At 47.4% G+C, this 17,917-nt stretch overlaps 1 protein-coding gene across 3 annotated transcripts in view; it reads left to right on the top strand.

Moving 5' to 3' along the window:
* The first annotated feature begins 7,056 nt into the window (after positions 1 to 7,056).
* The window catches only part of pcdh10b (protocadherin 10b), an 18,809-nt gene continuing 7,948 nt past the window's right edge, over positions 7,057 to 17,917 (top strand). The window contains exons 1-3 of one of the 3 annotated variants that reach the window (XM_056600951.1): positions 7,057 to 10,023; positions 11,440 to 11,498; positions 11,730 to 11,836. In XM_056600951.1, the coding sequence (XP_056456926.1) occupies positions 7,639 to 10,023; positions 11,440 to 11,498; positions 11,730 to 11,836 (2,551 nt within the window). In that variant the 5' untranslated portion in view covers positions 7,057 to 7,638. Of the gene's footprint in view, positions 10,189 to 11,439; positions 11,499 to 11,729; positions 11,837 to 17,917 lie in introns of all 3 variants that reach the window. The other 2 variants (XM_056600950.1, XM_056600952.1) reach the window with 2 other exon arrangements.

Raw genomic sequence — 17,917 nt, 5'->3', positions numbered from 1 at the left:
CGCCACACCCCACCACACACACCCCACCCCAGGGCTCCTGCCCCGGAAGAACTGGGGCACCATGGCAAGTCTTGAGGGCAAATTGGGGCACGGTTAACAGCACTTAGTTTACAGGGAAGAGTGAAGCGTGCTGTGAAATCAACATATAAATAGAGACACAATTAGCACCGAGGAACGTGTGGCAAATTCAATGATCTTGTTTTTAAGCTATGATTTTAAATAATTAATTATTTTTGAAACGACTCACTTATTAGAGCAAAAATTGACTGAGAAACGAAAGCAATATGAAGTGTTTTGTTGATGTTTTCATCCCTCTAATTTATCCAACCACCCACAGCTTTATACGCTGCTATTTGATGAAGAAGAAGGGGAAAAACATGATGAAGAAGGCATACTTTAATGACTCCCTGTGGGGGGGGAAAAGCAGTCTCTGCGTTGAACCCGTCCTGACCTGCCCAGGAGCACTGGTCCCACCGTAGGGGGACAGCTCCAGTCGTTAGTCCCCTTGGTTCTGGGCCACGGAGAAGTGAGACATCTTCTGAGGAACCCAGGTTGACATGGGATAGAACCTCCAGCCTCCACACAGAAACAGCTGTGTGGAAAGTCCTCCTGGGGGGGGGGGGGGGCTTATCTGGAGGCTAGGCAACGGCGCCCACCACGGAGCCCCCTTGCGCCCCCCGTGCCGAAGGCAACACGGTGACCTCCTCGCCCCCTTCCCCGCCGCCTCCCTCACATACCACACCAGCACTTTATGGCCCAAAGGCGGTCGAGGGATCAAACCAGGTCTATAGACGCGCTGAGCTCCCGCGGTCCCGTTAGTTGTTTTTGTCCACCGCACTTTGGATCAATTCCGTTCTGACCTTGAACACCTCTCGGGAGACGGCGTGGAGTTCTGCATCTGAGGGGCCGGCTGACGGACGGGTGCCTTTAGAAGGACTGCCCCCAGTGGAGAGATGACTGCCGTCCCAGAGGTCAAGAGAAACATCCGAGGTGCGCTGGTGTCTGCAATCCCCGAAAAGATGGGTTTCTCTGCCGTGTTTACCACTCTGTGAATATTACTGGCCTTTTGGTCACCCCGGTTGGATTTTTGTGTGGAGTCTCACCCAGGGATGTATGGGCCAGCACTACGAGGGCATGGGAAGGACGCACTTAAAACATAGTAAGTACCAGTATCAGAGTGGAGCTGAAGGAATACACAATGGTATGGAGCTTGGTTTAGGTTTTCTAACTTAAAAACCTCCTGTTGAAGTAACCGATAAAAGAATAAAAGAAATCAAGAGATGATGCCCGGCTTGGCCTGTGTTGTCTTGTGTTGGTACTATTTGGAATCGTGTGTGTCTGCGGATTCGGATGAACAATAAAACATACTAATGTCATTTTAAAGTAGTCGACGGAGGACATGTCTGTGTTTCCACCAGAGGCTTGGTGATCATGGGCCCGCGGTGGAGAAGCACTGCTTGTTTATGATGGATCCATTATCTGCAGTCAGCCGAGGTCTTATCTTGTAAAGAGAACATTATGCTTCACTGTTCGATGTGGAGTTCACACAGGATGCATGATTTACTGGTCGCCTCGTGAGACTGTTTTGATCAAGCCGAGTTCACTTTCTGTTTCCCTCTGCAGAGCGTGTGGGTTGGAGCCAGTAGAAAGCCTCCTACAGAAGAGATAAAGAAGATGGGACCAATCAGTGATTGGGGGAGGGAGTTGGCTCCCTGAGGAAAGTATAAAAATCTTTGGGGCAATCAAAACTGTTTTATCCAAAAGAGGCTGAATGTTGTATTGCAGTGTTACTCTCAGAGACCTAATAAAGCAACAGTGTCACTTCCGATCTTTATCAGATGTACTTATCTGAGATTCTGAACAAAGTGAGGCTGTATCCATGTGGAAATCAATTGCTGCCAAGCCAAGGACAGACAGATATTCTGTGGAACGCAAATTTTAAAATCCTCATGGTGTCAACTGGCTGGATTAACTGTGGTCAAATGGGTTTTGACATACACTGATATGATAAAGAGGACAGGGACATTTTAAAGTTGGAATTAATTTATACTTTGCTGAAATAGGCAGTCGAACACCATCACACACATGCACGCAAAGACAAGCACAGGCATGTGCACACGCACGCACACACACCCACACACGCACACACGCACACAGAAACACACACGCACACACACACACACACACACACACACACACACACACACACACACACACACACACACACACACACACACACACACACACACACACACACACACACACACACACTTTTCTACTTCAATCTCAGTTTCAAGTAGGGATACTCAAAAAATATGATTTTTATTACAGAAACTACTTTTTCGGCTGTCCATTGGAATGTTGATCATCCCCAACTCAGACATTCCAGACCCTGCTTTCAGTACGGTTAATCATACCAGTATATGCACTGAAATAGCGTGCACATTTTTATCATAGCTGACCGATCGAACACCAAAGAATTGCTGTACAAAAGATGTATTGGTTTAAGGATTAATGATTACTCAATGGATCACTTCATTACGAAGGTGAATTGCTGTTGAGGATATTCTCTCTCTCTCTCTCTCTCTCTCTCTCTCTCTCTCTCTCTCTCTCTCTCTGGTTAGGTTTGCATTTATATACACATATATTGTGCTATGGTTTTAAAACTGTAGCATACTCCATGAAATAAATTATAATCACTACAATGCCTGGATTCATCAGAATAAAATACAAAACACTCATCAACCAAACTAAAATCTACATTGACAAATAGGTTTTGTATCATCCATGTATAATATTGTGTGTTTACCTTCACACATAGTTGTGCAGGCCTTTCTACTCATTATTAGATAATCAACACTAGTATTTATTATGTATCCATCTTCAGCCATTCATTCAATTCACATGCTACTGTATAAAATAAATACTTTAAATTGCCCAATCGCTTTTGATTGTGCACTTACTGTTTTAAATGGTAAACGTTTATACTTTTCTTGTTCTGCATGCATACCATGTCCAGATATTTCATTGTGAAGCTTCTGGTTTTAAGACTAGTAGATTCAGTGTGGACTGCCTCACTTATATGCTCCCCATTGATTCAGTCAGTATCAATTTAAAAGTGTCTGTTTGGAACCTGGTACTATAGGGGCCGTTTGATTGCCCTTGTCCCAGAAGCACACATCACTGCGCTGCTAAGATGGCAGCCCACTGCATAATTAAATGGGTGGCCAAACTATTAATTTAACTGGCTTTGTCACAGTGTGAATGATAGAATGAAGTAAGATTTCATTATCGTATGAAATTGGGAGTGATGGAGATTATGTATGCCATGTGATTTATTCAGGTGTTACAAACACACTTCTGTTGTTTGGCACAGACACACAACTAAAATGCTAATAGTTTTTCCTCAATAAAACATATTCTAATCCCATTTCATTTCATTTCATGGGTCATCACATCAAAATAAAAGCTTTATATAATTAAATAATGGTGCTAATGTTCAGAATAATACTGTTCAAGCTACTTGCTACATTTCCATACTACCTGTATTGAAAGCTCGAGTGCGTGCAGAGTCACATGACCACCATGGCACTGTCTCTGTTGTGTGGTCTCAAATCAGACAAGCTCAGTGTGTCCTGTTGGTAGAGACTCAGACTGGGACACTCAAACACCCGCCCCCACAAAAACAGAGAGATCAAGGTTTCAAACAGAGAGAGAGAGAGAGAGAGAGAGAGAGAGAGAGAGAGAGAGAGAGAGAGAGAGAGAGAGAGAGAGAGAGAGAGAGAGAGAGAGAGAGAGAGAGAGAGAGAGAGAGAGAGAGAGAGAGAGACATAGAGAGAGAGAGAGAGAGAGAGAGAGAGAGAGAGAGAGGGAGGGAGGAAGGAAGCGGAATCAACAAGGAAGTGGGGAGGTAGGAGAACCACATTTGCTAATATGGGCATGGGCTGTGCTGTCAGTCACCTCGCTGAGACGTTCCATTTGATAGAGGCCCGTTTTGTATTCAACAGATGGCCAGGGCAATGAGCCCTTACAGCCAAGCCTTAATACAGACAAACAGAACCTTTGTCAAAACTAAAAACTGGTTTTATTCAGGTCAAATTGACCCTGTTTCTATTTATCTTGCAGCAGTAAGTGCCGCTTGGCGGCGGAGCTACTGCATGCTTTTAACACTGTAGTAAAACTTCATAGGTATAATAATTATAATATAATATAAAACTCGACCAAACAATCACCCCTACAACATCCCATACTTTGTGCTACAGAACTTTGTCTCTTTGCAGTTCCTTTCATGTAAGTGTACTGCAATAAACATTGTTTTATTCGAAAGGATTTTATCATAGAGGCAATTCAAGGTACATAAACAGATGCATTTTAGATTTCTTCTGGGGATATTGTATAAATTGTTAAAACGGATAGTAAAAGTTGGACCTAGGAAAAACTAAATCCCCATCTCTCTCTCTATCCAAATGAGAAAGCTCTGTTTCCCGACACGATTGACTGGTTGAAACGGCCTTGCCTGTGCTAAAATAGCCAGTTTTCAGAATTGGGCAGGGAGTTTTAAACCTGCATTAACTGCAAAAAAACAACAAAGATTAGTCAAATAAAACCCCAACCTCTGGCTTTAATATTGGTGTACAGTCCATCGGGAGGGAAGCTCAATGGAGAGTTCTGTAACCGCAGAATCATATCAGAAAACCACCAGCGGTTGATTTGGCTGCCATTTTTTGAACTCATAGATATTGGCTTGATGTGTCTCTCATTAAATTATTTATATTTTACCTTGGTAAATTTGAATAATGAGGAGAAAAACATAGCAACTGCTGAATTGCTCAATGAAATGTTATGTGCACTGTATACACTGTACAGATACATAATATATGTATCATATGCCTTCCCTCACCGACGCCCACGGAAGCCACTGGAGGAAGCAGACACGAAGAAGTCAAGACGCTTTGAAAGATAGCGTGGAATGGTAGAAAGTAAAGTAAACTGGGCTTAAGAAGGAATGACGTAGTGTGTCTGGGTCCCGCTAGGTGGAGCACTTGATCTCTTGGTTCAGTCAAGCATGGCCTCTCCTCTCATCTCTACTCCTCTCCTCTCTCCCTCTCCTTCTCTCATCTCATCTCCACTCATCTCCTCTACCGCTCCCCCAGACTCCACATGGAGAGTAGAGTGCATCCACAGTCCCGTCACGGACGTGATGAGTTAAAATCAGTTTGGCTGGCCGTAAATGAATGATGATGGTCAACTGATGTTTCTGAACATGTGCGCCACCACAGTGCAGCGCGAATCCAACATGAACCCATGGACGTTTTCACCTTCCCAGGTGATTACTCCTTACTTGCATTGATTGAGTAAATAAGGCGACCTACTAAAAATAAATTAGTATCAAGGGCAGGCAACCATGTGCAGTTATTTTGCTTCCCTGAATTTGGTCCCTGGTTTTCCACAGGTTTAAAACTGTACGCCTTATATTAAACTCAATTCTTTCTAACTGTTTAATTCTGTAGGCCCAGCCTATCGCCCATGGGTCTAAATGCCATGTCTACAGTGACCTGCAGAGCTCCGTGCCTTTTCGTCTTTAGATGACGCATCACAAATGCCATATTATTCCTCCTCATTTGGTTCATTGTTGGTCTATTAAAAGGTATATTCAACTGTGTTCAACCATATATTAAACGGGGGAAACCGCTTAAAATGCGTTTAGACCAGGTCTAATCATCTGTTTAGGAATTAAAGCTTAAGCGCACCTGTAGGTCATGTATTTGAGGAGACCTGCGCTATGGGGCCAGACTAAATCACCAGGCTTGCAGAATGCTCTGGGAGCCTCGTTCTTTATGGCCGTTTTGATAAATAAAAGCTATTTGTAATCTACCTCAAGTGAATGTTGGCAACTTGCCGATACGCGTACATCAGCTTTAATGACCCGATTGCTCCACGGAGGGAAACGGTTTGCTGGACAGAAATAGCCGATTCTGCGTTAATTACATCCTTGTTGAGCTAAATTACTATTAATAGGAATGTTGGCGGGTTTCTTCCTCTAATAGGCTTCCCTCGATATTCTAATTGTGCTGAGATGAACCATGATTAAGTTCACTTCCCTGTCGCTAGGGGGCACATACGGTCTGCGTAAAGGTGATTCAGGGGGTAGCAGCGAAGCCTCTCTCCCGCTCTCCACGTCTCTCCCTCTTCCCCTCCCTCCACGTCTCTCCCTCTTCCCCTCCTTCCACGTCTCTCTCTCTCTCTCTCTCTCTCTCTCTCTCTCTCTCTCTCTCTCTCTCTCTCTCTCTCTCTCTCTCTCTCTCTCTCTCTCTCTCTCTCTCTCTCTCTCTCTCTCTCTCTCTCTCTCTCTCTCTCTCTCCGTGTCTCTCCCTCACCACATTTGGCTTCACCCTCCCTCTCTCCCCTGACGTGTCCCTCGTCACATTTCTTGTGTTTGCTGGGTGGAGAGAGGGAGGACCGTCGTGTTAAATCACCACCAGGCTATCAGAGGATGGCATTAAAGCAAAACCTTATAAATACACCGATTGAGAATGTTTCGTTTCATAAAAAATCCCTACATGTGCATTCATGTAAGGGATGGTAAACTCTCTAATCGAAAGAGCTGTGCTGAGTTGGCTCTATACGCGTCGGCCTATAATATGATTATTTATCGATTATAATAAGTCATATATCATTACATAAATACATTAATAAATAACAATCCAAATGTAAGGCCGATCTTTGGAAGCGTGCATAACAATCAAGTGAACCCATGATGTGTGACACAGGATTAAAGTAACTTCCCACACTTCTCACTACCACCGAGTTCTCCATCTCTTTTGGATCAAATATTCTACGGATAAAGAGACAGTAGGGGGGGAGAGAGAGAGAGAGAGAGAGAGAGAGAGAGAGAGAGAGAGAGAGAGAGAGAGAGAGAGAGAGAGAGAGAGAGAGAGAGAGAGAGAGAGAGAGAGAGAGAGAGAGAGAGAGGCGCGGGGGGGGGGGGGGGGCGATAAATGGGTTTGGCCAATGTTGACAGGCTTCGTCGCCATCCAATCGGTGAACGGCTTTGGGTTTGATGGACGACCTCAGCGACTGTTAGGGGAGGCGCGTTGCGCAAAAAGCAAATCCTTGTGAGTGAGCAGCATTCAGTGTGGAGTTGCCAGGACACGCTGCGCTCCAGCCAGGCTCCGAGCGAGACACGGACCACGTTACCCAGAAAGCGCAGATCATCCAGTCCGTATCAAGGACATTTTAAGAATACGACATGCAGTTTTTCAAGTAATTGTTTGGATTATGCTTCTTCTTTTTCTTCTTTTTTAAAACTCGTCCTCTTCACTGGAACTCCGTCGGAGAGCGCTTCATCGGAATGCGTTGGAGACGCGTCTGAGATCAACGGACCTTGTTGAGAAGAAAAAGCTTTGGCACAAACCTGGACATAACCATACCACCATGTCACCTTCTATACGGGACTATCCACACGGACACATTTAACTACTTTGGCCTTATAAAGACTTCAGATGGTTTGCGGTGGACTTTTTTTTCCAATAAAAAGGTGACAGGGAAATGACGTTTTATTGAATCCAAGAGGATAGAATAACCTGTTGTCTGTTCGCCCAGTGCGCTTGTTTTCGTAGTTGTTGGTTCGGTGTGGAGATGATCGGGCTGCTGCTCTCGGTGCTCTGCATCGCGCACGGAGCGCGCTCTCAGATCCGCTACTCGGTGCCCGAGGAGGCAGACCACGGGACCCTGGTGGGCAACATCGCGGAGGACCTCGGGCTGGACCTCACCAAGCTCGCCTCCCGCCGCTTCCAGGTGGTGCCCAACTCGCGGACGCCGTACCTGGAGGTCAACCTGGAGAACGGAGTCCTCTTTGTGAACGAGAAGATTGACCGCGAGCACATCTGCAGGCAGAGCGCGAGCTGTCAGCTCAACATGGAGGTGTTCCTTGAGAACCCCCTGGAGCTGTTCCGCGTGGAGATCGAGGTGGTGGACATCAACGACAACCCGCCGAGCTTCCCGGAAACCGACATCACGGTGGAGATCTCCGAGAGCGCTACGCCGGGCACCCGCTTCCCCCTGGAGAGCGCCTTCGACCCGGACGTGGGATCCAACGCATTACGCACCTACGACATCACCACCAACAACTACTTCTACCTGGACGTGCAGACGCAGACAGACGGCAATAAATTCGCAGAGCTGGTTTTGGAGAAGCCTCTGGACAGGGAGACGCAGGCGGCCCACAGGTACGTGCTGACCGCCGTGGACGGAGGTCAGCCCCCGCGGACCGGAACTGCGCTGCTGGTGGTCAAAGTGTTGGATTCTAACGACAACGTGCCCGTGTTCGACCAGCCGGTGTACACGGTGACTCTACCGGAGAACGCTCCGGTGGGGACGCTGGTAATTCAACTGAATGCCACCGATTCAGACGAAGGTCAGAACGGCGAGGTTGTGTATTCGTTCAGCAATCACATTTCCAACCGCGTCAAGGACCTGTTCAGTATCGATGGGCGCACCGGCCGCATAGAGGTGCGCGGCGAGGTGGACTTCGAGGAGAGCAGCCTGTTCCAGATCTTCGTCCAGGCTAAAGACCTGGGGCCGAACGCCGTGCCCGCGCATTGTAAAGTTCTGGTGAAAGTGGTGGACGCAAACGACAACGCACCGGAGATCTCCTTCAGCACCGTGACCGAGTCCGTGAGTGAGAACGCGTCCACCGGCACCGTCATAGCACTGTTGAGCGTGGCGGACAAAGACGCCGAGGAGAACGGACAGATTATCGTGGAGATACTAGGCGACGTGCCGTTCAAACTAAAAACCTCCTTTCGTAACTATTTCACCATCCTGACCGACGGACCCCTGGACCGAGAGCAGACGGACTCCTACTCGGTGACAGTGGTTGCGCGGGATAAAGGAAACCCTTCCCTCGCCACCAGTAAGTCAATTAAAGTGCAAGTGTCGGATGAAAATGACAACGCACCGACATTCACACAGCCGATATATGACGTTTACGTGACGGAAAACAACGTTCCTGGGGCATATATCCATGCTGTGACCGCTCTGGACCCGGACATCGGCCAAAACGCCCTCATCAATTACTCCATACTGGAGTGTGACATTCAGGGCATGTCCGTCAAAACCTACGTGTCCATCAACGAGGAGACGGGCTACCTGTACGCGCTGCGCTCCTTCGACTACGAGCAGCTGAAGGACTTCACGTTCATGGTGCAGGCCAGAGACAGCGGGGGGCCCAAGCTCTCCACCAACGCCACCGTCAAAGTCATCATCGTGGACCAGAACGACAACATCCCCCTGGTACTGGCGCCCCTCGGCAAGAACGGCACGGCCAAGGAACCCCTGCCGCGCTCGGCCGAGCCGGGCTACCTGGTGACCCGCGTGGTGGCCATGGACGGGGACGACGGCGAGAACGCCCGCCTGTCCTACAGCATCCAGCGGGGCAACGAGAACGGCGTGTTCCGCATGGACTGGCGGACGGGCGAGCTGCGGACGGCGCGGCGGGTCTCCGCCAAGCGAGACCCCCACCAGCAGTACGACCTGCTGATCGAGGTGCGGGACCACGGACAGCCGCCGCTGTCGTCCAGCGCCAGCGTGCTGGTGGTGCTGGTGGACAGCGTGGCCGATGGCCACGGGGCCGGGGGCGACCGCGGGCCCGGCGGGGGCGGGACGTCCAAGGCCAAGGAGGGCACCCTGGACCTCACGCTCATCCTCATCATCGCCCTGGGCTCGGTGTCCTTCATCTTCCTGCTGGCCATGATCGTGCTGGCCGTGCGCTGCCAGAAGGACAAGAAGCTCAACATATACAGCTGCCTGGCCAGCGACTGCTGCCTGAGCGGCGGCGGCGGCGGCGGCAGCAGCTCCTGCTGCTCGAGGCAGGCCCGCGCGCGTAAGAAGAAGCTCAGCAAGTCTGATATCATGCTGGTGCAGAGCACGGTGAACACTGGAGGGCCTCACACGGCCCAGGTCCCCGTGGAGGAGTCTGGGAGCTTTGGCTCCCACCACCAAAACCAGAACTATTGCTACCAGGTATGTCTGACTCCAGAGTCCGCCAAAACTGACCTCATGTTCCTAAAGCCGTGTAGTCCGACTAGGAGCACAGACACGGATCACAACCCGTGCGGGGCGGTAGTCACAGGGTACACAGACCAGCAGCCCGACATCATATCAAACGGCAGCATTTTATCACACGAGGTAAGAGCTCTCGGCGTGCTCCCCCTTAACGCTCCCCCTGTTCATAATGCACTGTGTTGTCTGAGAATGACCTGTTAACCCATCGGGCTCCCCTGCTGCATTAACCCATCAGCCTCCCGTCCTGCATGAACCGTCCACCCGGGGCGCTGCTCTGTTGGACAGAGACACCAGTTGATGCAGCAGTCGATGCATCCTTATGTGTTGTTATCCGACTGTCGGATCCATCTGGTGTGTTCTTCCTACATACAGCTCATGTTCTTCATCAGCACCAGGACCACAGATGCCTCAGTGTTAAGAGGTCGATAGTTAGAACAGCTTCCTTTAGAAGATGGAAGGTGCTGTCGTTAAGTTTGGATACAAAGCCACAGCTTCCCTTCTGCACGGCATCCCGGAACGGCCCTGAAGCAAACAGGACGCCCGGGTACCAGGGGCTGACATCTCTGCCTCTGGCGCCAGCTCTGGGTAGTCACTCCCAGAATAGCAATCGTGGCGTTTTAAGGCTCTGTTTATGCTTATGTTTAGAGCTGAATGCTTTTAACCCCGCCCTTATGTAACAGGACGAATTAGAACAAGCATAAATAAATAATGCTAAAATATGTCGCCTTGAAGGGTGCTTATTACGGATGATGTGCATTTTTTGACCGGGTGCATCGGTGATTGTGCTGGATAGCAGGTGTGTGTGTGTGTGTGCGTGCGTGCACGTGTGTTGCAGAGTGTGTGTTAGTGTGCACACATGCAATTCCCTTTGGGAGAACAACAGTCACATTAGGCATACTGGTCACGATGTTGCTGAGTTGCACTGGAACAAAGATGCATCTATTGCTGTGCCAGCCCGAATAGGTGCATCACTTCATTTTATTCCTTGGCAACAAATCTGTGAGCCACGCTTCCCTGTGGGGGGGGGGGGGGGGGGGGGGGCGACCCACCTTGGCCCCCCCCCCGAAAGGAGGAATATCTAAACTGCCAAAGGGCCCGTCCTTAACTACTTCCAGTCAGAATCATACCGTCATCTCATAACCCGCTTCACTGTCTGTGGTGTGTACTGTCGGGTGGAAGAGGCTACAGCACAGACACGTCTCCGAAGAGAAAGTCACCGCCGGGCCGGGGAATGACACCACGCCGTTCCCCGTTCCGGCTGTGGGTTATTTTGCTGAGACGGACGTGCTCTATGCTAATGGTTTTATGTAAAGATGTGGGCGAGCACTGATTGAACTGCCCCCCCCCTCCTCCCCTCGTCTTTTGTGTTTCCAGACCAAACACCAGCGAGCCGAACTCAGTTACCTGGTGGATCGGCCGAGGCGTGTCAACAGGTAACCACGACAGAACCGCCGGCCTCGAGGCCCAGTCTGAACACACAGAAACAGAACCAGAGCCTCCGTTCCGGAGGGGGGCGTCACACGGCATCGATCCGAAACTAAGTCCTTTATTAGATAAGACACTGGACCGAACAAAAGAAATGACATGAAATGAAACCATTTATCATTTTGGGAAACGTGTGGGAACCGCTCTGTGATCTCCTACCTCCTTTCTCCTGCCTGCAGCTCTGCCTTCCAGGAGGCCGACCTGGTGAGCTCCAAAGACAGCGGCCACGGGGACAGCGAGCAGGGAGACAGCGACCACGACGCCACAAACCGTGGCCACTCCTCCGGTAGGTCCACGTGTGTGTGCTGGGGGGTCTGGGCGATAGCGGCGGTCTCTGCTGCAGTGTCAGTGTGTGTGTGTGTGTGTGTGTGTGTTGCAGGGAGAGGGGAGGAAAGAGAGAGAAAGGAGAGGAGGGGGGGAGGCTCTAGTTTTAAGAAGTGAAAACATTCTGTCTAGTCATTTTGAGTCAACCATCTGGATTCACTCGTTAGCAAACCGAGAGGTAGGACAAATTAAAAATGTAATTGGTTGGCTTGGTACAAAGAACAAGATGGTGAACGAACAAGAAAGGACCTTTGGTTTTAATGTGCGTGTGCTGTGTGTGTGTGTTTGTGCTGTGTGTTGGAGTGGGGGGTGTGGTATGTTTGTGTGTCTGTGTGTGTGTGTGGGTGTGTATGTGTGTGTTGAGTGTATGTCTTTGTTTGGTGAATGTATGTGTGTGTGTGTGTTGTATGTGTGTGTTTGGTGTATGTGTTTGTTTGACGTATGTTTGTGTGTGGTTTATGTGTGTGTTTGGTGTACGTGTGTGTTTGGTGTATGCGTGTGATGCGTGTGTGTGTGTGTTTGGCGTATGTGTGTGTTTGGTATATCTATGTGTGCCGTATGTGTGTGTTTTGGGAATGTGTGTTTGGCGTATGTTTGTGTTTGGGGAACGTGTGTGTTTGGCGTATGTGTGTGTTTGCTGCGTGTGTTTGGTGTATGTATGTGTGGCGTACGTGTGTGTTTGGTGTGTGTATTTGGTGTATGTATGTGTGTGTGTGTGTTTGGGGTATGTGTGTGTTTTGGCGTATCTGTGTGTTTGGCCTATGAGTGTGTTTGGCGTATTTGTGTGTGTGATATAAAGTCTCTTTGTTGCGGGGTCAAGTGTTGCCCCCCCGCAGTGGGAGCTGTCTATTCAACGCGCCGATCGATTGTTCCCCAGGACCTAAAAGGGCTTTTTACTTAGTGATGTGGTGCTTGGAGCTGGTTTGGACCAGGCTTGTGGAGCAGGCTACCTGTGTGTGTCTGTGTGGGGGTGTTTGTGTGTATGTGTGTGTGTTTATATGTGTGTGTGTGTTTGTGTGTGTGTGTTTATGTGTGTGTGTGTGTGTGTGTGTGTGTGTGTGTTTATGTGTGTTTGTGTTTATATGTGTGTGTGCGTTTGTGTGTGTGTGTTTGTGTGTGTTTATATGTGTGTGTGTCTATATGTGTGTGTGTGTTTGTGTGTGTGTGTTTGTGTGTGTTTGTGTTTATATGTGTGTGTGCGTTTGTGTTTGTGTGTGTGTGTTTGTGTTTGTGTGTGTGTGTGTGTGTTTATATGCGTGTGTGTCTATGTGTGGGTGCGTTTGTGTGTGTGTGTTTGTGTGTGTGTTTGTGTGTGTTTATGTGTGTGTGTGTGTTTATATGTGTGTGTGTCTATGTGTGGGTGTGTTTGCGTGTGTGTGTGTGTGTGTGTGTGTGTGTGTTTGTGTGTGTGTGTTTGTGTGTGTTTATGTGTGTGTGTGTGTTTGTGTTTATATGTGTGCGTGCGTTTGTGTGCGTGTGTGTGCTGAAATAGCAACAGCGCGGCTGCATTTAGAGCTTAACATTCTGTCCGCCCAAGTAGAAGAAAGGCCCGATGAGTTGCGGCCGCCCTCAGCGTTCTCAGCCACCTCGCACGGTTTCCCGTGGGCTAAATGATTACCGTGTTTATTTGAGTTATCCTCGCGTTGCTTGCCTCGTTTCCCTCTGGTTCGGGGGCTGACGCCCGGCTCCTAGTCCCCTTCTCTCTGCCGACATCGCAGGACAGTTTTAGCGGCGCCGTCCGAAATGAAAGCCCCTGGTGTTGTTTGCAAACACGACGGCGACGGCGGCGGCGGCGGCGGTGGCGGCGGTCTTAATGAGGCAGGCGCTCCCGAGCGGCGGTCAGCTTCACGCCGGGACCTCCCGGCGAAACGTGACGGGCCTGGTAATGAGAGGAGGCCTTGCCCCTTGGCAGTGGGCTTGTTTTGAAACGACACACAACTAAACAAAGCAGCTCATTCATTCACCTCTTCATTCATTCATTTGTTCACTTAGATACGCTCTGATCTGGGAACCCATCCCCCCTTTGTTTCTCTTTTTGTGCAGTGTTTTTCTACATATATAGCTCTTCCTTTATCCACCTCACTCCTCTTCAGCCCCCCGTCTCTGTCGGCATTCCTCCCATAGTATCTCATTCAGGTCCCTGATTTAAATGTCCCCTCCACCAGCAGACACCCCAGTAGATACAATGCCCCCCCCCCACCCCAGGCCCCCCCTCCTCCCTAAGTTTGGAATGCATATTTTATCACTGCATTCATTCATTGCTCCCTCTGTGCCAGAGAAAGGCTGTGTGATGTGGATAGAAAGTTTCACATTGTGATTCATTATAATAGATCATGTCAGAGGGGAGTCGAAGGCATTAGGGCAATACTATTTGAAATTGGCTTGTGATCTCGTGATCTATTCATTTGGACTTTTCGTCTTAAATTATTTCCTGTGGGAATTATTAACAAATAGTGTCCAAAGAACCCGTTCAGTTGAGCCATGACTGCAATGCTAATAACGCCATTAAAAAAATGTGATGAAATGTGTAAAATTTATCTAGCCTAGCGAGCTGTGACCTGCGTGGGCTTAGAGGCAACAATATCCGCCCCGGAGCTTTGAAAAAACTCACAGTGACACTCCTCTGCATTCGTATCACTTTAGTGTCAAACACGTGGATCGCTACTTTCGGAGAGAGCTGCATGGAGTTGAACTGCTTTCTGCGTAATAATGAATTACTTCGTACATCATGGGAACGCAGCAACGTTGAGTAATTGTGTAGTGTCACGCCACATGTGGTTGGTTATTCTGGACCATGAAGGGTCAGCTCTGGTTGTGCGGCTAACAGAGTTAGCGGTGCCAAAGCAGCAGCAATTTATTGCCTCTGACTTTGAGTACCCTTGGTGTTGCGAATGGGATACAGTTAGCTTTGTGGCAGAATCACCAGGGGAGCTTAGCGTCTTTAAACAGATTATTTGTTGTGCATTAAGTCTTTGTTTGATTAGGATAATTGATAGCCTGGCTTAGCGTGTGGCGCTTCAACACTTTGAAAAATATACAGGCTTATTATTCTCTGTGTGTTAATTGAATTTCATAGTCTAGGGTATACACAAAATGTAATTGTGTAAAGTTAACAAATAAGTTTCACAAAACCTCTTTGCTTTTAATCAGCACGCAACTCCATCATATTCTGGTAGATCTAGCTTTGTTTATATATACAAGCCTATAAGCAATGCTGGTATAAGGGCTTAGTTAAGGATGGGTTTGTATGGACGGTTCTGAATAGCTCTTCTAATCAGCAGATATTCCAAATATTTAAAGCAATTTATGCGTTTATACTTTTCTAACAACCAAACCAAAAATAAACAAGTGACAGCTTATTTAGATCACGGTTGTGCTTACAGTGTTGTGATAATGAACACGCAGAAGCAACAGAGAGGCATATTTTAACAGACAATTAACCCTTGATACTTATTTATGGACATTTTATAATATTTTTTATTTTGACATTGATATTTTATCGGCAAACCGTGTGTAGAATAGGTGATCCAGCCTGCTTGAAACCCAGATCTAGCCCTATTGAAAGTTCCTGATGAGGTCACCTCTTTCAAGGGTCTGGCAGCAGAAATGCTGATTTAAGATTACCGTCAAGTCTATTATGGGGAACATAACTCACTGCGTGACAGTTTTGGATTCTGCTAATTTGCTAGTTTGAATGTTAATTGCATACAAATTAATGCAAGACATATAGCTATACAAAAGCCATAATTTGTTTTTGTATTAATCAATATGTGCTACTGTGCACACTGTTGTGCATAAATAGTTAAAAAAATAATAAACTCCAGTCACAACGTCATCAAATATGTGCAGGTATCAATTTCCATATTTTAACACATCTCTCCATGCAATGGGACAAAAGGTTTCATGTTTACATTTCCAGTGGAAGTTAATTCAAGGTACAGCCGTTTTCTCGTGATAATGTCATCATTTTGCAGAGAAGCATTTGCACATCGTTATGCATATGTTGCTTCATTTATCATTCAAATGAGCAAAAAACAAGTCTCCTGATCTGTAGCCATGTTCCAGTTGCACGCAGGTCTGAAGGCAGCTTTTAGCATACAAACCCAAAATAGAATAGATAGAAAAAACTGTTAATTATCTCCAACCCTGCATTGCAGCTATTGCTTTACCAAGCCGATAGCAGCCAAAGTGCTGTTAAATGGTACCATACTCATACTCTCTCCATGCAGGGCTTCTGAGGCCAGCTATCCACTGTCCTCCTGGTTATTTAACATAACTCCAGGTCCAGACTAAATCCCTTCCCTCATGCCTGCGCTTCACATTATCGGCGTGGTAACAGCTCGCTGATCGGTAATTCATTTCTTTTTTCAGACCTCTGCATACCAATTACCAAATGAAGGTTATTATGGAGACTTTGCCTTTTCTCACTTGGTTGCCATGCAGAATTCTAAGTTGAGATGAGCCTTTTACAAAGACGGGGGGTGGGGGAGGGCAGCCGTGGTGTGTGTGTGTGTGTGTGTCAGGGGTCATTACATTTGTACAGTGTTATCTTTCTCCCTTTCTCTCTGTCCGTCTGACTGACTGTCTCTCTCTCTTCACTGCTATATCTCTCCCTCCCTCTTTGGTCTGTTTGTCCTCTCTGTGTTAAGTGAGGGACGTACAGTTCTGTCTGTGAAGTATTGAAGGCCCTTGCCAGATATACTGCCCTGGTCAGATAAAGGTCTTGTAATATATGCCTGCCGTAGATCTTCACTAGCTAGCATTCCAAGGTGCAAAGGAGTTATTCGCTGGTCGGCAATGCCTTGCTTTTATTTTTGTGACTGTGGGGCAGTCACAATACATCTTATGGTTAAAAAACAGTGTGGCTCTTTTTTTGACCCTATGTTTTTATTTTATTCATAATTGAGAGCGTTTGATTTCACTATTTTAAATAAGAAATGTCAAGTCATATCAGAATTAGGTTTTTCTTTTTGCTCACACTCATAGTGGGTCTGCCTGTGTGTCGGGAGAATGATGGATGGAGAGGGAACATGTGGGAGTATCTGAGCACTAGTTGGCACGGTGTGGGAATGTACACAGACCGGTCTGCCTTATCTCAGCCTAACTGCCACCGTCCTTGTTCCCATTTTGAGAATTAAACGGAGCCTCCATTTTGTGATTTCAGCTAAATAGGATTCTCTGCTGCTGAGCTGAAACAAGGCTACTCATAGCCATGAGGAGTATCACTTCACGTGATTTCCTCTCTAGGATGAAGCTATAGCTCTGGTTTATCCTTGTGACGACAGCTTGTTTTGCTTGGTTTAATGTAGCAGTGCAAGGGCTAATGGCTTCCTTCCTTCATGTAGAAGGCCATATTAAAAGATAATGTGAGAGTTTATTTATGGTTTGTTGTTTAATATTTAATAACAGACCCTCTTGTTAGGAGCACTTGGCACTTTTCCAGGTTGTGACGGCAAACCAAATTAATCCGCTTGGTAACAAAGCAAATTCCCCTTTTGCTGACCGCCACAGACAAGACACACACACACTAGAACAAACACACACACAAACACACACACGCACACAGACGCACACACTCACACTTATATTTGACATCCGAGGTCTTAGCTTGCCTAATCAGTCTGTATGGTAAGGGATTATCGAGAGATATCCCTGGGAGCATAACAGTTCCGATTTTAAATCCAAATACCAACAAACCAGACCCACATTCACAACAAACACAGACAATCATGAAAGAATCGAAACACACAAGGGGCATCGAACAGACAACATTCACGTGATGGACCATATGGCTCAAGGGAAGACACCGAATGGCTTAAAGCGTAGAGCGGCTCTGAATAGCCGTACTGAATTATGTCTTAACACCCGTTGTTAACACCTTCAGTGTTTCTCACAAAATTGTGATCTTTTTTTTTTCTTCTGCGGCATGCTTTCAAAAGGACCCATTAAAACATCATAATTAGCTCACGTGGAAGTGCTCAGAAAACGGGTACGAGACAGGACCTGCAGTCATTCAGGGAGACAATAACACTCAGTCTCTTTT

The sequence above is a fragment of the Gadus chalcogrammus genome, chromosome 10, assembly GCF_026213295.1.
Source record: "Gadus chalcogrammus isolate NIFS_2021 chromosome 10, NIFS_Gcha_1.0, whole genome shotgun sequence".
In the NCBI taxonomy this organism is placed as follows: domain Eukaryota; kingdom Metazoa; phylum Chordata; class Actinopteri; order Gadiformes; family Gadidae; genus Gadus; species Gadus chalcogrammus.
This window is presented reverse-complemented; position numbering and strand designations above follow the sequence as displayed.